Here is a 25,421-nt window from a genome sequence, read left to right as displayed (position 1 = left end):
GACCGTGGTGCTAGACCACTGGACCACCCCAGGCCACCTTGTTTCTTTTTTTGATCAACAAATCTAACGTTGGAAGACAGCAGATGGAGGATAGATAGATAGATAGATAGGTAGATACAGTAGATAGACAGAAAGACAGATAGATATACAGATAGATAGATAGATAGATACTTTATTGATCAGTACTCAGTCTTATGCAGTCATTATTATATCACTTAATGTAACTCATATCTGCTGCATGAATGTTGCTGTGGATAACCCCTGAATCACCCCCTTCACCTTTGACCTTTCACCCTCTCTCTCTCTCTCTCTCTCTCTCTCTCTCTCTCTCTCTCTCTCTCTCTCTCTCTCTCTCTCTCTCTCTCTCTCTCTCTCTCTCTCCTGTTTGCAGTACAAATGCTGTGGCTTTGAGAACTCCACGGAGGACGGCCTCAATACCACCACGGGCCTGCTGCACCCCGACGTACAACACAACACCCCTCGCCACCCCCCCTTCTCACACACACACACACACACACACATAAGCACACGCACACGCACACACCCACACGCACACGCACACGCACACTCACACGCACACTCACACACACACACACACACACACACACACACCTCTTTAATCTCCAATGATTGTGTGTGTGTGTGTGTGTGTGTGTGTGCGCGTGTGTAATAACTGTCTTTCCTCCTCCCCAGGGCTGCATCTCCAAGCTCATCCTCGTCATCCGGGAGCAGTGCCTCGTCATCAGCTCCATCGTGGTATTTATCTGTGCCGTGGAGGTGAGTCCCTCATAAACCTATCAGCTTCTCTGGTGACAACAAGGGGTTAAGAGACATCGGGCCGGTTTCACAGCCAAGGCGTAAGCCTATATCCTAGACTAAGAAGCGTTTTCAATGGAGATTTTACATTGAAAGTGTGATTTAGTCCAGGACTAGGCTTAAGCCTTGTCTGTGAAACCGGCCCATAGACCTCAACTCGGCAGCCAGACAAGATGGCCACCGTATTGGTCTCCCGATGAACAAGGGATGCCATTTCCTGTAAGTTGTTTTGAATCGAAACATGATTGAGATGAAACAAACAAAGAAAACAGATCCCGCCGGTCCTTTCTCTTGCCCTGGTGTCCAGTACTGAAATTAGGTTTTGACAGTCAGTGACCACGCCAGCCTCGTCACATGAATGAACCATCAGCAAATATGTCTGATCCCATGCTAACCCTATGTTCAAATAGACTTTTAGATTAGATTAGATTAGATTAGATTCCACTTTATTGTCATTACCGAGTACAAGTACCAGACAATGAAATGCAGTTGAGCATCTAATCAGAAGTGCAAAAATAGTGACATAGTGCAAAACATGATATTGCCGGATATTAAGGATATATACAGTTATGAAATGATAAGTAATAATAGCTTGGATTTGTATAGCGCCTTTCATAAAACCCAAGGACGCTTGGTCCAGCATTATTATTATACGCAAGTACAGCATTATTCAAGCGTTACCATGGTAGTGACATGGTTTCCTACTCAGGGATAAAGGCTGTTGAATAATTCTATGTGACAGCAGCTGGTGAAAGCGGGAACAAGTCCGCAACTGATCAAATGTTCTGACTTTTCAATGACACACTCGCTAGTCAAGCCAAAATATTGCAATGCAATGGATCCGGTGAGTAATCCCCACTACTACCTAGTTAGTGGAGTAGTGGGGATTACTCACCGAATCCATTGCATTGCAATGTTTTGGCTTGCCTAGCGAGTCAAAATGTATTTGGTTGCCGACTTCTTCTCGCTTTCACCAGCTGCTGTCACATTTGGTTCCCCATCTAATCTGCATGTGTTTGTTGTGTTTGCAGTTTCCATGATCGTGTCCGTGGTGTTGTTCGTAATAAATCAAATCAAATTTTATTTGTATAGCGCATTTCTTACAAGATGCAACTCAATGCGCTTCACATAATGAACATTCTCAGTCAATCAATCAATCAATCAATCAATACTGACAGAGCCGCAAGCAGGCAAAAGTAAAAACCTGTACACTATGTAGCCAGGAAAAATTCCCTTGCAGCCCTCTACACATAGAGCGACTACTAGCCAGTTTACCTACCAGCACCCAGCGGTGGGCCCCCACACCCCCCCCCCCGGGGAGCCCCCGCCGCCCCACACACCCAGCCCGCCCCACCACCAGCACACCCAGCCCAGCCAAGCAAGCACAGACCATAAAGGCCCCGCACAAGGACGGCCAAGCAGGTGCCCCGGCGGCGGAACAGACCAAGCACACGGGGCATCCGGGGGCCCCCAAGGGGAGGCCCAAGGACCACCGGCGCAAAGCAAGCAAGCAAGGGCGAAAAACCTGTACACCATGTAACCAGGAAAAGTTCCTTGCATATTATCGGCGTACACACTGTCCATAAATTTAGTGTTATATCTGCATCGTTCTGCATCCAGCATGGGCACAGGTCCTGCCAAAAGAGAATCTTAAGCGCAGTTATGATGCAACAACACAATAAAGATGACAGCAATACAACCTGATGGTGGTCCAGGTACATCCTGGTACCGGTTCCAGTACTGCTCTAGGTGCTACTGGGAGCTGACAGTGCCTCATCAGCACCCGGGTCCTTTTTCCTGTCAACACAAATCTCAAAACACGAGTATGGTGTAATGGCCTAGTGATCCTAGTTCTATAATGTCCAATGTCTCCCTTAGTAGCAAAAGGCGACATTGAATAAGTAGGTTTTTAGGTCTCGCTTAAAATTTTCCTGAGTTTTAGACAACCTCAGGCCCTCAGGTAGGGTGTTCCACAATCTAGGAGCATATATGCTAAAAGCTGATCCTCCAAATCTCTTTGTCCTAGCCTCTGGCACTATTAAAAGTTCCGTGCCACTAGACCTTAGGGGTTTAGCTGGTGTGTATCTTATGAGCATGTCCACCATGTAATTGGGTGCATCGCAGTGGAGTGATTTATAGACTAGTAAAAGGATCTTAAAGTCTATTCTATAACTGACAGGGAGCCAGTGTAGTGATCTCAAGACAGGTGTGATGTGCGCTCTTCGTTTGGTCCTAGTAAGGACACGAGCAGCAGCATTCTGAACCATTTGGAGTCTATTAATAATTTTTTGGGGGAGACCCGTCAGGAGAGCATTACAGTAATCTAGCCTACTAGTAACAAACGCATGCATTAATTTTCGGTGTCTGCCTGGGAGAGAAATGATTGTACCTTAGTGATGTTTCTTAGATGGTAGAAGGATGTTTTAATAGTATTATTAATATGAGTTTCAAAATGTAGATCTGGGTCAATTATGACACCAAGATTCCTAGCCTGACACTTAGTGTTAAGAGCTAGTGTTTTCAGGTGTGCAGATAATTTCTCTCTCCCAGTTTTCTCGCCAATGATCAATACCTCTGTTTTTTCTTGATTGAGTTGGAGAAAATGTTGTGTCATCCAAATATTAATATCAGCAATACAATCTATCAGGTGGTCGATCATCTTGTAGTCGTTGGGAGTTACTGAGATATAAAGCTGAGTGTCGTCAGCATAGCTGTGGTAGTTAACGCTATGCCTCTTGATAACAGAACTGAGGGGTAGCATGTATAGGCTAAAAAGCAACGGTCCTAAAATGGACCCCTGGGGAACTCCACAGGTTGCGCTATAATTTTTTGACTTATGGTCACCAAGGGCTACAAAGTAGTCTCGGTCAGCCAGGTAAGTCCTGAACCAGTTTAAGACCGGACCTGAGAGGCCAACCCAGTTTTCAAGTCTCTCAATAAGTATGGAATGGTCTACCGTATCAAAGGCTGCACTTAAGTTTAAGAGTACAAGAATCGAGAGTTTTTTCGAGTCTGCATTTATCCTAAGGTCATTAGTTACCTTAAGCAAAGCGGTTTCTGTGCTGTGGTATGATCGGAAACCTGACTGAAGTGGGTCATACCTATTATTTAAGACTAAGAATTCATGAAGCTGTTTATACGCTGCCTTTTCTAAAATGTTGCTTAGAAAAGTGAGATTGGATATTGGTCTACAGTTTTTTGGATCAGAAGGATCTAGGTTACTTTTCTTCAGGGTGGGTCTAACCAGGGCAGTTTTAAGCGCCGCTGGAAATATCCCTTTAAGTAGGGAGTGATTTACAATGCCTAGTATGTCATCAGACACAGATTCAAAAATGTCCTTAAAAAAGGTGGTAGGAATAGGGTCAAGAGGACACGTAGACGGTTTAAGCTGTGACAGAATTTTACCTAATGTTTCAGTACTCATCATGGTGAACATGCTCATAGTCATGTTCTGTGGTGGCGGATCTATAGTGTTACACAAACCTAGTCTTTCCTGAGTAATACACATTCTAATATTTGTTATCTTATCCCTGAAGTGGGCTGCAAATTCCTGCATTTGGTGACAGAGGCTGTGCCGTCTAGTGTTCTAGGAGCAGGGTTTACAGGGCAATCAATTGTCGAGAACAAGACCCTGGGGTTATTCTTGTTTGTAGATATTATATTTGAGAAGTGATTTTTCCTAGCATTTCGCATTGCCAAGTTAAAGGCAGATAGATGTTCTTTAAAAATATTCTGATCAATCTGTAATTTGCTCTTTCTCCATCTGCGCTCAGCTTTCCTACATGTTCTCTTTAGGAGATTTATTTCACTGTTTCTCCATGGTGCTCTCCTCTTGGCTCCAACCTTTTTTAGTTTGGTAGGTGCCAGGGAGTCTAGGGCCATTTTTACTTTATTGTTAAAGGTAATTACTAAGTCGTTTTCATATAACGTGGGAGTTGTGTGATTACTGTTCATTAAAGCTTTGAAATTCTCAGCCACTGCAGGGGTAAGATAACGTTTTTTAACAACACGTTCAGCATTGCTTTCAGCTTTACGTGTTACAATGGTAAAGAAAATACAGAAATGGTCAGAGAGGGCCAGGTCGCTGATACCTGATATTGAGACCTCAAGACCCTTTGTAATCACAAGATCAAGGGTATGGCCATGATTGTGAGTGGGTTCATTGACATGTTGGATAAAATCCATAGATTTCAAGAGGTCAATAAAATCCCTAGCCCTCAAATCAGCCTCATTATCAACATGAAAATTAAAATCACCAGTGATAATAATCCTATCATAGTTGGGATGGATAATGGATAGGAACTCAGAGAAGTCAGGTAGGAAGGTAGGGGCTGGTTTCGGCGGCCTGTATACAGTTACCGTTAGAATAGGTGGTTGGCATGCCATAACTGTGGCATGATATTCAAAGGAGGAGAATATATCAAAGGATATGCTCTTGCAGTTTAGATTATTTGAAGCTATGGTAGCTGTTCCTCCCCCCTTTTTTCAATTTCTGATTGATTGGAAAAAACTGTAGTTGGGGGGAGATGCCTCAATAAGGGCTGCTGCTCCATTTGTATCTAGCCAGGTTTCTGTGAGTAGCATACAGTCGAGTTTTCTATCACAAATGAGCTCATTTATGATAAAAAAAAAAAAAATGTAATACTGTGCAACGGCTACAATTAGGCCACCACTCCAGCACCTGGGGTCACGACCTTTAGGCAACCAGAGCCAACCTCTAAATAAATGTTGCTTGCAAATGAAGCCTCTGTCATAAGAATGTGGTTATTATGCTTACGGACGGGAGATATTTTATCATATGTTTCTTCATCCAAATTGATCACAGTCTTTATGAAAAACCTTGTGCCAAAACGTGTGTGTGTGTGTGTGTGTGTGTGTGTGTGTGTGTGTGTGTGGTGTGTGCGTGTGCGTGTGTGTGTGTATGTGTCTGTCTTGGAGCATGTGTGAGTGCTTGTGTGTGTGTTCCTGTGTGTGGGTTGGTTGTCTGCGCAAGTGTACGAACGCAGATGTAGGCCTCACAGGAACATACATTGACAACAGCGCCCCCGTGTGGAATATATCTAAAATGACAACCTGTCAGTCTCTCAGGCAGTGTCAAGGCAGTGTCAAGGCAAGGTAACAACCAGCTCCAAGGGTCTCCCTAGGGTCTCTTCACACAAACACATCCCTGAGAACCACCCTCTCCGCTGTTGTTGTCGTGTGGTCATCACTTCACACAGTCCAGGTCCGGTACAAATGCCAGTATAAATGCCCCTGGGAAAGAGATGAAGGGGTGGAAATGGAACAGCCGTAGGGCCTATTACCACCTTGCTCCCCCATGGGAACCCCTCCCAGGGCAGACAGCCAGCGACTGATCAGGTCACGGGTGAGGGAGCAGGCAGGGATAATGGTATTACGATGGGTCATCATCACAGTCAGGCAGGCGGGCAGGCAGGCAGGCAGGCAGGCAGGCTGCACCTCATTGCAAATTGATAGTAAAGTGGCTGTTTGTCCACCAGGCATAAACCCATAATGGCTTTACCGCCGTGCCATCAGAACAACTTAGGTGGGGAGAGTTTGAGTGTTTCAATGCCGTGTCTGGTGCTCTTTGGACATGGTTTGGATGGACACTCTCTGACGCTCATTTGCAAGATGCCTTCAATCATTCACAGCGAGCTCCAGTGTGCTTGTTTTCTCCGACAGTTTAATTTACTTTTTTCACATTTACATTTTTGCTATTTAGTTTTATTTGTTTAAAATAAGTGAATCATCTATGCATCAGTCATCGTACGAAAAAAAAACTATCTATGCTAGGACCAGGGGCCATTGGCAGTCACAATGCTTAATCATAAGGTTCACATTACTTTTTTTTATGACTTTGTTTTACTGTATTGGGGTAGAATGTAAGTAAAAATTTGCTGTAGGGCTTGCATTATGCTGGCCTGTAAACCTAATTTATTATCAAGCACTAAATGATTATCAAAATCAAAGCAATGAGATGGTGAGACATTTTCGTTCCCACACATTTTCTTGAACTAGACTATCTCTCTCCCCCTTCAAAGCTTCTCACCGTGTTTCAAACACCCACACCTGTCATAAACCAAAACCTTTTATGTTGACAATGTCCCTGGGCCTTGTAGACCATTTACCTGGGTGTGATAAAACGGCCATTAGGATGGGAATTATGACACCTTTCATTATTCAAACGAAGGTGAAGGCCTGTTGTTCTTTATAAAAAGGTCTAGACTAGTGTCTCAGAGCACTGACAGCAAGGTTTCCGTTAGGAACCTTGAACCTCCAAACTCTGTAACAACAATTTATTAATCCACTGGCTAATAACTATTTTTTTAATGAAATCCTGAACGATTTTATCCATACATATTTTTACTGTACCATATCTGTTTATTTCTCTGAAGAGAAAATGGCTTTTTTGATCGGTTTCGTATTTTTGTCCACTTTTGCTGCCATGGTTTTTACATTTCCCCACAACGTTCTAAACAGCGTTCTAAAGGGGGCGAAGGACTTTGAATCATCAGGCAACGGTCCAGACGAACCCATTCGGGGAATAGTCAAAGTAGTCAAACTTAACCCCCATCAACTGGCCCAATCGGGTCTCTTTCGCCGAGGACTTGGCCTCCACGCCGCACCCAGCAGGCCGAGAGTGCCCTTCCCTTCGTTCTTGGCCATGGGACGTCCGCGCCCTGCTGCGCTTTCGGTGCCCTCGATGCCGCTGCACCGGCGTCACGGCGGTCACCCCGGGGTGGATGTGAAGAGGAGACAGGGGTTTGAGATGTGGCAGAAAGCCATGGACAAGAGCGAACACGGAAAGATGTCCATGGCGCTTCCCATCAACTTGAAGGACACGGCCAAACAGACGTGCGCCACAGTGCCTTTTACGCAGGTAAGGGATTACCCAAAAAAACAGTAGCCTTATTGTCGTTTGCAGTGTCACATCATCATGAAGATAAGAGGGAAATTATATTAAGAATAATCATATTGGCCAAACATGGACAAAGATTATTGGTGCTACTTGGCCATATGAGGAGTGATCAATATTCTTGTGTGATCATGGATCTAGATACATGTTCTGAGCCTTGTTGTGGTGATGTTCTATGGAGCAAAATTCGGCTTTTGTTGCTTTGAATAAAAGTCTACGGGGAAACCAAACAGCTCCGGTTTCTGGCATTTGTGTTTTTACAAAGTTTTCTACGACATTTTCTACCATAGTTTGAGTCGAGGCTTCATGCCATTTATCTTCGTCATATCCTCATGACATTGCTATGTGAGAATAGGATAATATAGAGTATTTTTCTTGAGACTTTCTTTCTTTTCGCCACAGGTACCACAGCAAGAGCATCTTCTCAAAGCTCCGTGAGTGAGCAGTCCTCAACTCACGGTCCACCATCGCCCCCCTCTGGTGAGAATATAGATGAATGAATGAATGAATGAATGAATGAATGAATGAATGAATGAATGGACTTTATTGTCATTGCTACAGTACAGGTACCAAACAACGAAATTTAGGAGAGCTGGCTCCCCTGGTGTTAGGAAAGAAAAAAAAAAACTTTTAGAAAAAGAATAAAATCACAAGAAGGTAAGGAGCTGGTTTACATAAATAAAGGCTATGTACACAATCCACTGTACTATATTGCACAGATAGTCAACTAGGGTTGTCATATTGCACAATAGTATTTTTTCACGTTATTTAAAGTGTCACAGTTTGCAGGCTTGAAATGTACATGTTTGTGCCTCAGCACTACACCTGATTTTTTCAGTCCAGCAGCTGCCATACAATCCGTCCAGACTGTCCAGGGCCCAGAACTTAGGTCTTTGCTGTGTTCAGGGCCTGGACGGCCCTGTGGTAGAAGCAGTTCTTCAGTCTGTTTGTCTTAGCGGCCGGGGTCCTGTACCTCCTTTTCGAGGGCAGCCTGATAAAGTGTACGTGCCCAGGGTGGGTCGGGTCCCTGGAGATCTTGGAGGCCTTCCTGAGACAGCGTGTGTTGTACAGCTCTTCCAGAGAGGGGAGGGGGGCGCCGGTGATCTTCTGTGCTGTTCTCACGACTCTCTGTAGCGCATTTCTCTCCGCTGTTGTGCAGCTGTAGAACCAGTTGCAGATGCCGTAGGTGAGGATGCTCTCCACTGCGCCGCGGTATATATATCTGATATCTGATAAGTGCACATTTATTTATTTAATTTCCGCTTCAATATGGAGTAAATGTGTATAAAGATGGCAGATAATAATGGTAAAGATGACAGGAAGCGTGGGAAACGGCTAGGTGATGCCATGTGGCCAAAGGAACGAGGCCAGAGAACTTAATCATTTACAATTGAGGTGACACTAGCCGGCCCAAACGAACATACGTGTGGCCAAAGCAGACGTGGCCAGAGTGAACAAGACCAAGAGCAGTTAATCATTTATGTTCACATGTGTCTGCGATTCACGTTTTTGTGTAATGATTGCCTGCTTGCTGAGTCCCTAATTGCATGTATTACTATACGATTGTCATGGAGACCATTAAAGATGAGACAAAAGAAATACTAGAAAGCTTGATTATCATATGAAAGCCTAATAGGGATATTTGATAATACAAAAATAAAAAATATTAAGATAATGAGCAATATTCACACTAGCGTACTACATAGCCTATAAGCAATGTATTGGAAATGCAGTTTTTTAAGTGTGGACATTGAAACAGAGCCTGAGAATGGAGAAGACGGTATTGAATGATCATTCACTCACTACATATCAACTCAAGTTTGGTTCTCTCTGACTGAGGTTTCAACCAATCACAATGGAGTAAAATAAATGATGCCACACCACACATTGTGTACTTCTGTTTTCTTTTATTATTCATATTATTATTGTTTATTATCATTATTATTATTATCATTATTATTATTATCATTATTATTATTATTATTATTATTATTATTATTATTATTATTATTATTATTATTATTATAATAAGAGATCCGGCTGCCATTGATGTACCGAAGCTGTCAATTGATGTTATTATCAGAAGCACACAACTCACTCACTCTCTCACACAGCCTCACTCTCTCACTTTTCTGTCTCTCATCCCCACTCCAGTCCGATAGGTGGCGGTAATGCACGATAATAATGCTGCTGTCACAGCTGCTAAAGTAGAGCTCTGTTATCGTATAGCAAGTCAACTACTATGCCTGGCTGTCAAGCGCAATTTCTATCATGTACATGGACCCTGAATCAACCGTTGAAGGTTAGTAGTCTCTGCAGACAGAATCATTGCATCTGAACGAAACATGGACGCTCTTAAGAACAGCTTGAAAGTGATCTAACCAGCTAGCTACATTTAAGCCAGTTTTGCTAGTCATACTGATACTGCTACTCCAATCGCGGCTTCGTACGATGTATCGAAAGTATACGAATCGTTGTTAATCGGTAGTGTTTAAAGAGGAATATTAGCCCTTAGCGAGTCAACGTAGTTTAGATTCATGTGTTTGTTTGTGTCGTCCATCCCTGTTGTTTTGGTTGACAGGTGTCAATCATTCAATCACTGTACATACTTTGTGTTTTGTCCCCCGCCCCCACCTGTGGTGTATGTCCCCACCTGTCCTACCCGCTGTACATACCGTATGTTTTGTTGTATTGTTCTTCCCATGTTGGATGTATGTTTATCTTGTAGATAGTACTAGTTATTTGTCTGTATTATCTTGTAGATAGTACTAGTTTTTTGTCTGTCTTACATGTAACGATGAATTGAGAATCAAGGACCCCAATTGAAATAAGCCAGTGGCTTTCTTGGGTTTTTATCCTGTTAGTTGACCTTGTATGTAATATGTACTTTCATGTACCTACTTCTGCAAATCTTCTAATAAAGTTTTCAATCAATCAATCAAAATCATCTCCCTCTGTCCTCCCTCCGTCTCCTGGTCCCACCGTTACGTCTGATGTCAGACTTATTAAATTATACTTAAGTATATTAACATATACTTTTAATAACAGAATCCTTATAAATAGGTAGCGATGAGTATTAGCCTAACTTCTTTGAAACATAAATATTGTTTGTGCGTCATCCCTGTTCAAAAATGTTGACCTCGCGATATCTGGCTGATTTTAACGAGGCTGCTTCTTTTTTGTTGACAGGTGTCAATCATCTCCCTCTGTCCTCCCTCCGTCTCCTGGTCCCACCGTTACGTCTGATGTCTGCGTTCATGTGGCAGGTGGCTCAGCAGCGCGACGTGACGCAGTATGAGAAGCTGGAGGAGTTTGTTACCTTGGTGACAGAGATGGTTCCTGAGCTGATGAGCTCTAGACAGAGGACTCAACTCCTCCTGGGACTGAGGGCAAGGGTGAGGAGGGGAAAGCACAGCTGTAAACCCCAACCTCCTCTGAAGGGTTGTACATACTGTATAGTAAACCATATGGTTTTAAAGGGAAGGTCCTCCTGCCTCTCTCATGTGTGCGCCTCTGTTTTTCAGCTGATTTTGGAGTTATGCAATGAGAGAACGGCTGACCTTCTCACCCTCCTGCCACACCTGGACAGGATACAGAGGTTAACGGAGCAGTACTCTGGATGCACAGACGTAAGTTCCCTCAGCAATGTTTTAGGAGGCGTCATATGGTATAATCTCTTTCTACTTCGGTGTTGTAGGTTGAAACTGTTATGGAGTTTGTGTATTTAGCCTACTTTCCTTGACTATGCCTTCTGACAGAGAAGTGATGATGAGTTGGAGGCTTCAGACTCCAACTTTGTGGAGCTGGTCAAAACTCTGCTGGAAGACCCCTCTGAGAAGGAGCACTTTTTCCAGGTCAGCACATTTCTTTCTCAGCCGTCAGGCCTATATGAGGCCTATGGAGGTCTTTGAAGAATGAATTATGGTTCCCTTTCCTTCACTTACTTTCTGATTACTCAGAATACTCTGTGTGTGTGTGTGTGTGTGTGTGTGTGTGTGTGTGTGTGTGTGTCTGTGTCTCTGTCTCTGTCTCTCTCTGTGTGTGTGTGTGTGTGTGTGTGTGTGTGTGTGTGTTTGTGTGTCAGGAGGTGTTCCCGCTACACTACGGACCTCGTTATGATACAGCCCTGCAGATCCTTGTGTGGGAGTTTGTGTCCCGCCTGGAGGAGCTGCTCCCTATCCCAGACCTCACACAGGTACAGAGTGAAGCCTCTTGTAAAAGATTGCTCATATACAGTTGAATAAGAATTTGACACATAAACATTTTAATGTAAACTATCCATGACGTTGCTCTCAGACAGCAGCATGGCTCAGTGCTGCCCCCTCTGTCTTGGAGGAATGTGGACATGCGGCCCTTGACCCTGAACAGCTGAAGACTCTACTGCAGCACCAGCAACACCTGGGGAACTTGCGAACTAGTAAGTCTTGACCCAGGAGAACAGTTTGCTGCCTCACGGTATCTTAAGCTGCAGTTAACCTGTCCTCTATGGTGTTAGTGAGCAAAAAAGGTGCTTCAAATAGAATCTAATTGATAACAATACATGCATGAGTACATATCTATCTATAGGCCAACACCCTCCCAATATTTAAACAGGCCCTCAAAACCCACCTCTTCAAGCTTGCCTTCACCAGTTAACCCTCTCCCCCTCCCCTTCCCATGAGTCCCCAGCACTACCTTTGTACCCCTATACTTTCTTTTATTTATTTTTTGTTTCTTTTTATTATTACTACTCGATCTTTTCAGTTTGTAAAGCATCTTTGAGTGTCTAGAAAAGCGTAGCTATATAAGTCTAATGTAGTATTATTATTATATCTCAATATGTTGTTGTATTTATTCAATTCAATATGTAATATGTTCTCCCCCCCACCCAGGTCATTCATACTACTACACTGCAGATACCATCCTTTTCACACTCTCCCTCCCTCCAAAACGGAGAGTTGTTGTTGATTCTTGTTTGGATGGAGACGAGGACATTGACAATGGGAGAGGAGAAGAAGAAGTGGGAGGAGAAGAAGAAGAAGGAGGAGGAGAAGAAGAAGAAGGAGGAGGAGAAGAAGGAGGAGGAGGAGGAGGAGGAGGAGAAGGAGAAGTAGGAGGAGAAGAAGAAGAAGGAGGAGGAGGAGAAGAAGAAGGAGGAGGAGGAGGAGAAGGAGAAGTAGGAGGAGAAGAAGAAGAAGTAGGAGGAGAAGAAGAAGATGAAGAAGGAGGAGGAGGATCCATTGGAGGCAGAGGGCTGGAAGAGGAGGCAGAGGAAGAAACAAAAGACTGGTGGAGGAAAGAAGAATTAGAGGATGAAGACGACAGGGAGAGAAATGATGAACAGAAGGAGGAGGGGCAATTCAATGATTCTGTCACTGCAGGATTGGCTGGTGGTGCTTCACCATCTCTGGTTCTCTCCTGCTCCCTGTGTCCATTTACTCACAGAAGAATGTCCCAGCTCCACCAGCATATCAGGAAGGAACATCTAGGAGTGGCCATTTTGGCTCAAAGACAGGGCCACTTTGGCTCAACGAAAGCTGCCTCTGGTTCTGGTGACCCTAAGCTGCCCAAGAGGAGAATGGGCTCCAAAAACATGACCCACACATGCAACGAGTGTGGGAAGGTTTACAACATCCTGTACAATCTGACAAGGCATAAAAGAACTCACACTCTCCCATTTCAGTGTAGCCAGTGTGGAAAGAAGTTCTCCGGCAAGCGCCTTCTGGAAATACACCAGCGAAATCACACGGGAGAAAGGCCGTTCGTATGCTCATATTGTGGCCGTGGATGCATTAGCAATGCTACGCTCAAACTTCACATACGCACTCATACTGGGGAACGCCCTCACTGTTGCACTTATTGTGAGAAGAGCTTTACCCAAGAGCAGATACTAAAAAGACACATGCGGATGCATGAAGGGGAGAGGAATTACCTCTGTAGCGTATGTGGGAAGGCGTTCCTTGCCTCAGGAGAATTGATGCTACACACACGGTCTCACACAGGAGAACGCCCGTACACCTGCCAAGAGTGTGGGAAGGCTTTTAGCGCGTCATGTCGCCTGAAGCGGCATATGCGCTCTCACACAGGCGAGCGTCCGTACTCCTGCAACGAGTGTGTCAAATGTTTCGCTACTTCGAAAGACCTTAAAAGACACCTGTCTGTTCACACTGGTGAGAAACCCCACCAGTGTTCCCAATGTGAGAAGAGATTTTCGGAAAAGAGTAATATGAGAAAGCATATGAAATCTCATAGAATAGACGAAGCCACACAGATCATGCAGGCACAGCCTGGCTCAAGGTCTCGTAGAAAGAGATGAATGGCAAACTGTGGGCTAGATAATAAAAAATCTACTGAAATACTTTCGTTTTTATCTGTTGAATATGCTACAGTGGCCTGTGCTGCTCTGTTGATACACAAAAGTAACTGGAGTCTGTTTTGTGTTCCTCATAATTTCCTTGACAGAACTCTCAAATGCAGGGTCTTAGATTAATTTTCATCTCAGATGTTGTGCAAAGTACTTTTTGTAAATTAAATGTTTTCAATTGCAACTGTCAAGTGTTCTCTTCTTTTCTGGTTATTCTTTGTAGCAATTGTTTGCAGGATACGTCCCAAAGCTGCTACTGATCTCATCTGCTGGAACATTCACACTGCCAGCCTTGACCCCACTCTCACATTAAATGAGTTATATTAAATTATCACAATAGAATAAGGAAACAGATGTTTTTATTATTTATTTATTTTATATCGAATCATCTCTCTCACACCCCCTTTCTCTCAGATCCCCACTCCAGTCCGGTAGGTGGCGGTAGTGCAGTATAATAAAGTTGCTGCAGAAGAAGAACTGAACAACTCTTGTCCGATTTCAACTATTTGATTGTCATTATACTTTGTTTTTTTCCCCATGGATATGGACCCTAAACCAACAGTTGGAGGTTAGTTTATACGGGCAAAGTAATGTCTCTCTAACGGGACGTGGACGCTCTCAATAACAGCCTGAAATTGATCTAATCTTCTCTAACCTAGCTAGCTAATATTAGCCAGTTTTGCTTGTATTGACAAAGTCCCTTGTTGTTGTAGTTCGTTCGGGTCGAGGCTTCATGTGCATTTTAATAACAGAATCCTTATAAATAGGTAGCGATGAGTATTAGCCTAACTTCTTTGAAACATAAATATTGTTTGTGCGTCATCCCTGTTCAAAAATGTTGACCTCGCGATATGACAACCCTAGTTGACTATCTGTGCAGTATAGTACAGTGGATTGTGTACATAGCCTTTATTGATGTAAACCAGCTCCTTACCTTCTTGTGATTTTATGCATCTATGCTTTTTCTAAAATGTGTTTCTTTTTCCTTTCCTAAACACCAGGGGAGCCTCCCCTCCTAAATTTCGTTGTTTGGTACCTGTACTGTAGCAATGACAAATACAGTCTATCTATCTATCTATCTGGCTGATTTTAACGAGGCTGCTTCTTTTTTGTTGACAGGTGTCAATCATCTCCCTCTGTCCTCCCTCCGTCTCCTGGTCCCACCGTTACGTCTGATGTCTGCGTTCATGTGGCAGGTGGCTCAGCAGCGCGACGTGACGCAGTATGAGAAGCTGGAGGAGTTTGTTACCTTGGTGACAGAGATGGTTCCTGAGCTGATGAGCTCTAGACAGAGGACTCAACTCCTCCTGGGACTGAGGGCAAGGGTGAGGAGGGGAAAGCACAGCTGTAAACCCCAACCCCCTCTGAAGGGTTGTACATACTGTATAGTAAACCATATGGTTTTAAAGGGAAGGTCCCGCCTCTCTCATGTGTGCGCCTCTGTTTTTCAGCTGATTTTGGAGTTATGCAATGAGAGAACAGCTGACCTTCTCACCCTCCTGCCACACCTGGACAGGATACAGAGGTTAACGGAGCAGTACTCTGGATGCACAGACGTAAGTTCCCTCAGCAATGTTTTAGGAGGCGTCATATGGTATAATCTCTTTCTACTTCGGTGTTGTAGGTTGAAACTGTTATGGAGTTTGTGTATTTAGCCTACTTTCCTTGACTATGCCTTCTGACAGAGAAGTGATGATGAGTTGGAGGCTTCAGACTCCAACTTTGTGGAGCTGGTCAAAACTCTGCTGGAAGACCCCTCTGAGAAGGAGCACTTTTTCCAGGTCAGCACATTTCTTTCTCAGCCGTCAGGCCTATATGAGGCCTATGGAGGTCTTTGAAGAATGAATTATGGTTCCCTTTCCTTCACTTACTTTCTGATTACTCAGAATACTGTGTGTGTGTGTGTGTGTGTGTGTGTGTGTGTCTGTGTCTGTGTCTCTGTCTCTCTCTGTGTGTGTGTGTGTGTGTGTGTGTGTGTGTGTGTGTGTGTGTGTGTGTGTGTGTGTGTGTGTGTGTGTGTGTGTGTGCGCGTGCGCGCATTTGTGTGTCAGGAGGTGTTCCCGCTACACTACGGACCTCGTTATGATACAGCCCTGCAGATCCTTGTGTGGGAGTTTGTGTCCCGCCTGGAGGAGCTGCTCCCTATCCCAGACCTCACACAGGTACAGAGTGAAGCCTCTTGTAAAAGATTGCTCATATACAGTTGAATAAGAATTTGACACATAAACATTTTAATGTAAACTATCCATGACGTTGCTCTCAGACAGCAGCATGGCTCAGTGCTGCCCCCTCTGTCTTGGAGGAATGTGGACATGCGGCCCTTGACCCTGAACAGCTGAAGACTCTACTGCAGCACCAGCAACACCTGGGGAACTTGCGAACTAGTAAGTCTTGACCCAGGAGAACAGTTTGCTGCCTCACGGTATCTTAAGCTGCAGTTAACCTGTCCTCTATGGTGTTAGTGAGCAAAAAAGGTGCTTCAAATAGAATCTAATTGATAACAATACATGCATGAGTACATATCTATCTATAGGCCAACACCCTCCCAATATTTAAACAGGCCCTCAAAACCCACCTCTTCAAGCTTGCCTTCACCAGTTAACCCTCTCCCCCTCCCCTTCCCATGTGTCCCCAGCACTACCTTTGTACCCCTATACTTTCTTTTATTTATTTTTTGTTTCTTTTTATTATTACTACTTGATCTTTTCAGTTTGTAAAGCATCTTTGAGTGTCTAGAAAAGCGTAGCTATATAAGTCTAATGTAGTATTATTATTATATCTCAATATGTTGTTGTATTTATTCAATTCAATATGTAATATGTTCTCCCCCCCACCCAGGTCATTCATACTACTACACTGCAGATACCATCCTTTTCACACTCTCCCTCCCTCCAAAACGGAGAGTTGTTGTTGATTCTTGTTTGGATGGAGACGAGGACATTGACAATGGGAGAGGAGAAGAAGAAGTGGGAGGAGAAGAAGAAGAAGGAGGAGGAGAAGAAGAAGAAGGAGGAGGAGAAGAAGGAGGAGGAGGAGGAGGAGAAGGAGAAGTAGGAGGAGAAGAAGAAGAAGAAGGAGGAGGAGAAGAAGAAGGAGGAGGAGGAGGAGAAGGAGAAGTAGGAGGAGAAGAAGAAGAAGAAGTAGGAGGAGAAGAAGATGAAGAAGGAGGAGGAGGATCCATTGGAGGCAGAGGGCTGGAAGAGGAGGCAGAGGAAGAAACAAAAGACTGGTGGAGGAAAGAAGAATTAGAGGATGAAGACGACAGGGAGAGAAATGATGAACAGAAGGAGGAGGGGCAATTCAATGATTCTGTCACTGCAGGATTGGCTGGTGGTGCTTCACCATCTCTGGTTCTCTCCTGCTCCCTGTGTCCATTTACTCACAGAAGAATGTCCCAGCTCCACCAGCATATCAGGAAGGAACATCTAGGAGTGGCCATTTTGGCTCAAAGACAGGGCCATTTTGGCTCAACGAAAGCTGCCTCTGGTTCTGGTGACCCTAAGCTGCCCAAGAGGAGAATGGGCTCCAAAAACATGACCCACACATGCAACGAGTGTGGGAAGGTTTACAACATCCTGTCCAATCTGAAAAGGCATAAAATAACTCACACTCTCGCATTTCAGTGTAGCCAGTGTGGAAAGAAGTTCTCCAGCAAGCGCCTTCTGGAAATACACCAGCGAAATCACACAGGAGAAAGGCCGTTTGTATGCTCATATTGTGGCCGTGGATGCATTAGCAATGATACGCTCAAACTTCACATACGCACTCATACTGGGGAACGCCCTTACTGTTGCACTTATTGTGAGAAGAGCTTTTCCCAAGGTCAGATACTAAGAAGACACATGCGGATGCATGAAGGGAAGAGGAATTACCTCTGTAGCGTATGTGGGAAGGCGTTCCTTGCCTCAGGAGAATTGATGCTACACACACGGTCTCACACAGGAGAACGCCCGTACACCTGCCAAGAGTGTGGGAAGGCTTTTAGCGCGTCATGTCACCTGAAGCGGCATATGCGCTCTCACACAGGCGAGCGTCCGTACTCCTGCAACGAGTGTGTCAAATGTTTCGCTACTTCGCATGACCTTAAAAGACACCTGTCTGTTCACACTGGTGAGAAACCCCACCAGTGCTCCCAATGTGAGAAGAGATTTTCGGATAAGAGTAATATGAGAACGCATATGAAATCTCATAGAATAGACAAAGCCACACAGATCATGCAGGCACAGCCTGGCTCAAGGTCTCGTAGAAAGAGATGAATGGCAAACTGTGGGCTAGATAATAAAAAATCTACTGAAATACTTTGACAAAATGTGAAATGCTTTCGTTTTTATCTGTTGAATATGCTACAGTGGCCTGTGCTGCTCTGTTGATACACAAAAGTAACTGGAGTCTGTTTTGTGTTCCTCATAATTTCCTTGACAGAACTCTCAAATGCAGGGTCTTAGATTAATTTTCATCTCAGATGTTGTGCAAAGTACTTTTTGTAAATTAAATGTTTTCAATTGCAACTGTCAAGTGTTCTCTTCTTTTCTGGTTATTCTGTGTAGCAGTTGTTTGCAGGATACGTCCCAAAGCTGCTACTGATCTCATCTGCTGGAACATTCACACTGCCAGCCTTGACCCCACTCTCACATTAAATGAGTTATATTAAATTATCACAATAGAATAAGGAAACAGATGTTTTTATTATTTATTTATTTTATATCGAATCATCTCTCTCACACCCCCTTTCTCTCAGATCCCCACTCCAGTCCGGTAGGTGGCGGTAGTGCAGTATAATAAAGTTGCTGCAGAAGAAGAACTGAACAACTCTTGTCCGATTTCAACTATTTGATTGTCATTATACTTTGTTTGTTTTTTCCATGGATATGGACCCTAAACCAACAGTTGGAGGTTAGTTTATACGGGCAAAGTAATGTCTCTCTAACGGGACGTGGACGCTCTCAATAACAGCCTGAAATTGATCTAATCTTCTCTAACCTAGCTAGCTAATATTAGCCCGTTTTGCTTGTATTGACAAAGTCCCTTGTTGTTGTAGTTCGTTCGGGTCGAGGCTTCATGTGAATTTTAATAACAGAATCCTTATAAATAGGTAGCGATGAGTATTAGCCTAACTTCTTTGAAACATAAATATTGTTTGTGCGTCATCCCTGTTCAAAAATGTTGACCTCGCGATATCTGGCTGATTTTAACGAGGCTGCTTCTTTTTTGTTGACAGGTGTCAATCATCTCCCCCTGTCCTCCCTCCGTCTCCTGGTCCCACCGTTACGTCTGATGTCTGCGTTCATGTGGCAGGTGGCTCAGCAGCGCGACGTGACGCAGTATGAGAAGCTGGAGGAGTTTGTTACCTTGGTGACAGAGATGGTTCCTGAGCTGATGAGCTCTAGACAGAGGACTCAACTCCTCCTGGGACTGAGGGCAAGGGTGAGGGCAAGAGAAGGGAGGTTCATGGCTGGAGGAGTAGAATGAAGCCTCTCCCCAGTATGCTGGATGATGTTTTTCTGTTTCTGTTTTTCAGCTGGTTTTGGAGCTGTGTGGCAACGAGAGCATAGCTGACCTCCTGACCCTCCAGCCCCATCTGGACAGAATCCACAAGTTGACAGAATACTCTTGCATACAAAAAGAGGTCAGTTACTGTTGCAGTTTGTAGGCCTGCCCTGTGTTTGATGGTTGAAAGTTAAATCCAACAGCTATGTAAAGAAAAAAATGTTATAACAGGAGTTTATATTAGTTAGGATATTATGTTATGAGTGTATCAACTCCTAATGATGTTCTCCAACTCCTTTTGGTCAACTTATGATGTCGGAGAGTCCTCCTGGATGTTTGAAGGGTACATAAATGTGTTTTGTTTTGTTTGACTATGATTAACTACAGAAAAGTGACGACGATGAGTTGGAGGCTTCAGACTCCAACTTTGTGGAGCTGGTCAAAACTCTGCTGGAAGACCCCTCTGAGAAGGAGCACTTTTTCCAGGTGAGCAAATGTCTGGTCTCAGCTGTAAATATTGATTTGAAACAATGAATTATAGTCTCTCTCACTTGTCTTTTGATCATCATTAATACCTCTCAAAAATAAAAGACTTTGCACTGTTTTCTCTGTGTGTGTGTGTGTGTGTGTGTGTGTGTGTGTGTGTGTGTGTGTGTGTGTGTGTGTGTGTGTGTGTGTTTGTGTCTGCCTGCCTGCCTGTCTGTCTGTCTGTCTGTCTGTCTCCCAGGAGGTGTTCCCGGTCCACTACGGCCCTCGTTATGACACAGCCCTGGAGCTCCTTGTGTGGGAGCTGCTCTCCAGACTGGAGGATCTGCTGCCTGTTCCAGACCTCACACAGGTCCAGCATCCTTGTTGTAAAATGCCAATGAAACATGGTGTTATGTACAGGTGTTATGAACACAATTTCATGTACGGTCATTTCACTCTAGTCTAGTAGTGTAAACCTTCTTGTCATTGGCAGCTAGAGTATTTATAGTATTATATTATAGTATATATGTTACGGTACATGTGGAAACACGGTACATGTGGGAAAACTAGGGTTAGGGTTAGGTGCTAGGGTGCTACGGTTAAGGTTAGGGTTAGGGGTAGGGTTAGACATGCCAGCATGTACCAAGTCGACGTAGCACCTAACCCTAACCCTAGTTTTCCCACATGTACCGTATTCCCGCATGTACCGTAACATTTATAGTATTAGATTGTAACTATTATCTTGCTCCTCAGACAGCAGCCTGGCTCGGTGCTGCCCCCTCTGTTCTGGAGGAATGTGGACATGGGGTCCTTGACCCTGAGCAGCTGAAGCCTCTCCTGCAGCACCATCAACGGCTGGGGAACCTGAAAACGAGTAAGTCTTTATCTGATCTGACAGTTGATCTGTGCGAACTAGACCAGTGTTAAAATAACCTGATAGAGCTCCCATGAACCCATACAATCTGAATTTGAGTCAAAAAAACGTTCTCCTTTTGAAAGAGAGTGATTTATTGGATAAATACATTCTCTCTCCCCCCAGGTCCACAATACCAGACTACTGATACCATCCTGTCCACACTCTCCCTACCTCCAAAACTAAGAATTGTTGTTGACTCAGAAGAAGCCAGCTCTGACAATATGAGGCCTTGTTTGGATGGAGACTCTGACCAGATCATTGAGGATGGAACAGAGAGACTGAGAGATGAAGAAGAAGAAGAAGAAGAAGTAGTAGTTGAAGAAGAAGATGCTGATGATGATGATGAAGGGCAATCCAATGAAGGCAGAAAGCAGGAGGAAGGTAAAGAAGAAGAAGAAGAAGGGCAAATCAACGATTGTGTCACTGGAGGACCAGCTGGTGTTGTTAAGCCATCTCGGGTCCTCTCCTGCTCCCTGTGCTCATTCACTTACAGTAGGAAGTCAAGACTCCACCAACACATGAAGAAGAAGCATCAAGCTCATAAGGAGGCGTCTAGGAAAGTTCTCCCCGGGGATCTGATCCTGCCCAGGAAAAAGATCGGCGCCAAATACACGACCTACGCATGCACGGAGTGCGGGAAGGTCTACACGCGCCCGTGGGATCTGAAGGCGCATTATAGAACGCACACGCTCCCGTTTCAGTGCAACCAGTGCGAGAAGAGGTACGCGAGCACCACCCTCCTGAAGATACACCAGCGGAACCACACGGGAGAAAGGCCGTTCGTGTGCTCGCACTGCGGCCAGGGGTTCGTGAGCGCACAGTTACTCAAGTCTCACATGCGCACGCATACCGGGGAGCGGCCGTACTGTTGCACGTATTGCGGGCAGACGTTCACCCGAGACGGGATACTCCGAAGACATCTGCGGATGCATAAAGGGGAGAAGAATTACCTGTGTAGCGTATGCGGGAAGGCGTTCGTCGAATCGGGGGAGTTGGTGCTACACACGCGGTCTCACACGGGGGAACGGCCGTACGTCTGCAAAGAGTGCGGGAAAGGTTTCAGAGCGTCATGTGACCTGACTCGTCATATGCTTTCTCACACGGGCGAGCGTCCGTACTCCTGTAAGGAGTGCGTGAAATGCTTCGCCACCACGAACGGGCTCAAAAGACACATGCTCGTTCACACCGGCGAGAAACCCCACCAGTGCCCCAAGTGTGAGAAGAGATTCGCTATAGTGGGTAACATGAAAACACATTTGAAATCTCATAGAAGGGACGAGGCACGACCGATGCTGCAGGAACAGCCTTCCCAGACAAGCTGTAGCTAATTGTAATTTGACTACATTTACATTTACATTCTAGACATTTAGCAGACGCCTTTATCCAAAGCGACTTACAGTAGTACATTTGTCTAAGTAAGTGAATCATTTATCCATCAGTCGTCATAAGAAAAACAAATCTATGCTAGGACCAAGGACACAATGCTAGAAGAAGGAAGAATTACTTCATTTTTTAACAGTAGAGAAAGTGTACAGGGGGGGATGAAGAGGTCTTTAGGAGGGATAGGTCAAGATGTAGCCTGAAGAGATGGGTCTTCAGTCTACGGCGGAAGATAGGTAGTGACTCTGCAGTCCTGACAGCAGTGGAAGCTCGTTCCACCAGCGGGGGGGCCAGGACAGTGAAAAGCTGTGACCGAATAGTGCGACTGCTGCATCCACATAGCGGTGGTGGTGCCAGGCAGCCAGTCGAGTTGGAAGAGCGGAGTGATCGGGCAGGGTTTGAAGGAGGGGGGTGACATGGGAGAATTTGGGGGAGATTGAACACCAGACGGGCGGCAACATTCTGGATGAGCTGCAGGGGTCTGATGGCGGAGGCGTGGCGCCCGGCCAAGAGTGCATTGCAGTAATCAAGGCGGGAGATCACAAGTGTCTGGACCAAGAGTTGTGATGCTTCTCTCATGAGGAATAGACATATCTTTCTGATAAAGGAAGAATCTACAGGAGCGTGCTGTTGCTGTGATGTTTGCCGCACAGGATAAGTCTGGTACTTGTACTCTGCAATGACAATAAAGTTGAATCTAATCTATTCTTTTAAAAAGTGGTTGTCAAGGATCACCCCAAGATTCTTGGCTGTTTGGGAGGAGGTCACAGGCCTACTGGATGGACTACTGTGAGGGAGAAGTCTTGGTGAGGGCACACTTTCTCAGGGAGGAAGAGCAGCTCAGTCTTGTTAAGGTAAATTACAGAGATTTGGTGTAGAGGGCCCTTAGAGATTTGGCTGAAGTAATTTAGCTGTCAATAGGGGGAAAACGGTACCCTGTATTACCTGACCTACGATATGGGTTGTATCCATGCCAGCGCCAGCTCTTTTGTTTCTTTTGCATTAGCCAGCTGTATTGAGATGCCAAATATACTGTGGATATTTAGTTTTGTCCTTTCTAGTTTATCTGTTCCAGAACTCTCAAATCCATTATTTTCAAATGTTTCATTTTAAAAAAATTGAATTTGTGATTATTATTATTATTATTTTATTTTTTTGCAATAGTTATTTTTGGAAATAAAAGTTTCAATCACCATACCCAGTGTTATTTTTTTTCTTCTGGTTATTCATAAACAGCAGAGCATTGTATACTCCAATATTTCTCGGTGCTACTGATCTTGGCTACAGCATATTATATTACCGTAGAACATCAAGATAAATATCTTAAAAGAAAATCTTTCAGCACTAGCATTAGATTAGATTCAACGTTATTGTCATTTCAGAGTACAAGTACCAGACAAGAGTGAAGTGACAGATATAATTACAATGCACTAATCGAAGCTGCTGCTGTTTTGAACATGCTTTAGATGCAGGTTCGATTCCGGCCGGGGACATATCCTGCATGTCATCCCTCCTCTCTCTCTCACCCATCCTTCCTGTCATAATCTATACTGTATCTGTCAATAAAAAGAAAAATATGAGTGGGACTGCCCCACTCAGAAACAATAACTTTAAAAAAAAGAACATGTTTTAAAGCGTACATTATTGATACACCCATCAAATATGTAACCACGTATTTGGTACCCTTCTGCAGCCTATATACTGCATAATAACCACAGCTGGTTGCGTGAGTGTGTCTTGGCAGTCCCCAGGGGGCAGATGAAGCCTTGCATGGTGGGATCTCTGCAGTGTGACGCAGGAGCTGAGCGCTCATGGAGATGCAGAAGAAGTATATCCAGCTGCAGCCGCAGCATGAACGTGTAGTAGTTTATAGGAAGCTGTACTACCATATTATGGTTTGTGTGCTGGTCCATTGTTTAGGGTTAAGGTTAGTGTTACGGTCAGGGTTAGGGTTATTCTCAACACAATACATTTTTTTATCTGCTATGGTCTATTGTCTTCACCAGCCACCGTCGTGTACTGGCTGCGATGTGACGATATGAGCCATATATGGTAGCACAGCTTCCTACGCACTACTACACGTTCATGCTGTGGCTGCAGCTGGACCCTTCTCTAGAGATGGAACAGTTCTATTTACACAATTGTTCTCTATCTATGGGAAAGCTACTAGCACGAGAGACCAGAGCAGTCTGGACAGGAGACAGGAGTAAGATTTTTTTGGGGGGGGATTATATATACAAGATCCTTTTAATACCACCCAAGCGTGATTGGTGGAATTTGTTTTCAGTATGGTAAGGGGCTCTCCATTTACCGACCTATACAGCAAGACTGACAATACATACAGTATAATACTGTGTAATATGTATAAGACAATACACAATACATACAGTATAATACTGTGTAATATGTATAAGACAATACACAATACATACAGTATAATATTGTGTAATATATATATACAATAATACACAATACATAGAGTGTAATACTAAATGATTTACAATGGTTGTGAGATGTGCAAACCTGGTCCTCAGGATGCATAATGGTAGCAATATGCAATATGTATGCACAACAGTGGTATAAACATGTTTAAAATACAACAAATGTAAAGTCAATGAAAAGTTGCTCATGCATGAACTTTTAAAGACACTGGCGCATCAGGGAGCTGTTACGTAATGGGAAAGGGTGGGGGGGGGGGGCTGGGGGAGGGAGTGACTCACATCTACAACGTCAGCAGTCGAAAAGGCTATTTTAAGCATCATGGAGATGGGAGCAGCATATTGATTGTGCCAGTATCGGCTCACACGTATGGTTCAGAATCTTAATGCCGAGACAGAGAGCAGAGGAGGGGAAAGAGAAGCTAAAGAAATGTGAAGGTAGAAGGTGTTTTCAGCGCCAAGAGAGTCTTTAACAGTTTTGTGCAAACATCAATATGCATATTAAATAATAATAATAATAATAGATTATATTTAAAAGTGCCTTTCTCAGACTCTAGGACACTACAGAGAAAGAAAAGAGCTAAATGATTGCTGACTGTACATTGTACATTGTATTTGTCATGTAAACTGTATAATCTATTGGTATTGCGCTGTTAT

The 25,421-nt window shown here is 44.2% G+C and overlaps 3 protein-coding genes across 4 annotated transcripts; all 3 read left to right on the top strand.

The window, feature by feature from the left end:
• Positions 1-11,046: 11,046 nt before the first annotated feature.
• LOC308150979 (uncharacterized protein) lies at positions 11,047-12,777 on the top strand. 2 transcript variants are annotated; one of them, XM_080523772.1, is made up of 6 exons: positions 11,047-11,127; positions 11,257-11,361; positions 11,491-11,586; positions 11,817-11,927; positions 12,033-12,149; positions 12,604-12,777. In XM_080523772.1, exons 1-5 carry the CDS (start codon positions 11,065-11,067, stop codon positions 12,102-12,104), a joined length of 447 nt encoding a protein of 148 aa, XP_080379898.1. In that variant the 5' UTR covers positions 11,047-11,064; the 3' UTR covers positions 12,105-12,149; positions 12,604-12,777. The 2 variants fall into 2 exon arrangements, 1 of the variants encoding a protein (XP_080379898.1); XR_013937268.1 differs by lacking the exons at positions 11,047-11,127; positions 11,257-11,361; positions 11,491-11,586 and having other exon boundaries at positions 11,775-11,927; positions 12,029-12,149.
• A 2,473-nt stretch (positions 12,778-15,250) lies between these two features.
• LOC308149977 (TERF1-interacting nuclear factor 2-like) lies at positions 15,251-17,087 on the top strand (the record flags this gene model as incomplete). The annotated part of the gene is made up of 6 exons (XM_080522852.1): positions 15,251-15,400; positions 15,527-15,631; positions 15,761-15,856; positions 16,127-16,237; positions 16,343-16,459; positions 16,914-17,087. The coding sequence occupies 5 exons, from the start codon at positions 15,251-15,253 to the stop codon at positions 16,412-16,414; spliced, it is 534 nt and encodes a 177-aa protein (XP_080378978.1). The 3' UTR covers positions 16,415-16,459; positions 16,914-17,087.
• Positions 17,088-19,349: 2,262 nt separating this feature from the next.
• Positions 19,350-21,468, top strand: LOC308149976 (TERF1-interacting nuclear factor 2-like; the record flags this gene model as incomplete). The annotated part of the gene is made up of 6 exons (XM_080522851.1): positions 19,350-19,499; positions 19,594-19,701; positions 19,950-20,048; positions 20,290-20,400; positions 20,784-20,904; positions 21,440-21,468. The coding sequence occupies 6 exons, from the start codon at positions 19,350-19,352 to the stop codon at positions 21,466-21,468; spliced, it is 618 nt and encodes a 205-aa protein (XP_080378977.1).
• Between the last annotated feature and the right edge of the window lie 3,953 nt (positions 21,469-25,421).

The sequence above is a fragment of the Nansenia antarctica genome (assembly GCF_963989245.1).
Source record: "Nansenia antarctica genome assembly, chromosome: 2".
Taxonomy (NCBI): domain Eukaryota; kingdom Metazoa; phylum Chordata; class Actinopteri; order Argentiniformes; family Microstomatidae; genus Nansenia; species Nansenia antarctica.
This window is presented reverse-complemented; position numbering and strand designations above follow the sequence as displayed.

Coding starts and splice junctions, on each gene's coding strand:
- LOC308150979 (XM_080523772.1), top strand. CDS start 11,065: ATGGTTCCTGAGCTGATGAGCTCTAGACAGAGGACTCAACTCCTCCTG. Junction 11,128..11,256: donor TCCTGGGACTGAGGGCAAGG/GTGAGGAGGGGA, acceptor TCTGTTTTTCAG/CTGATTTTGGAGTTATGCAA. Junction 11,928..12,032: donor CTATCCCAGACCTCACACAG/GTACAGAGTGAA, acceptor GCTCTCAGACAG/CAGCATGGCTCAGTGCTGCC.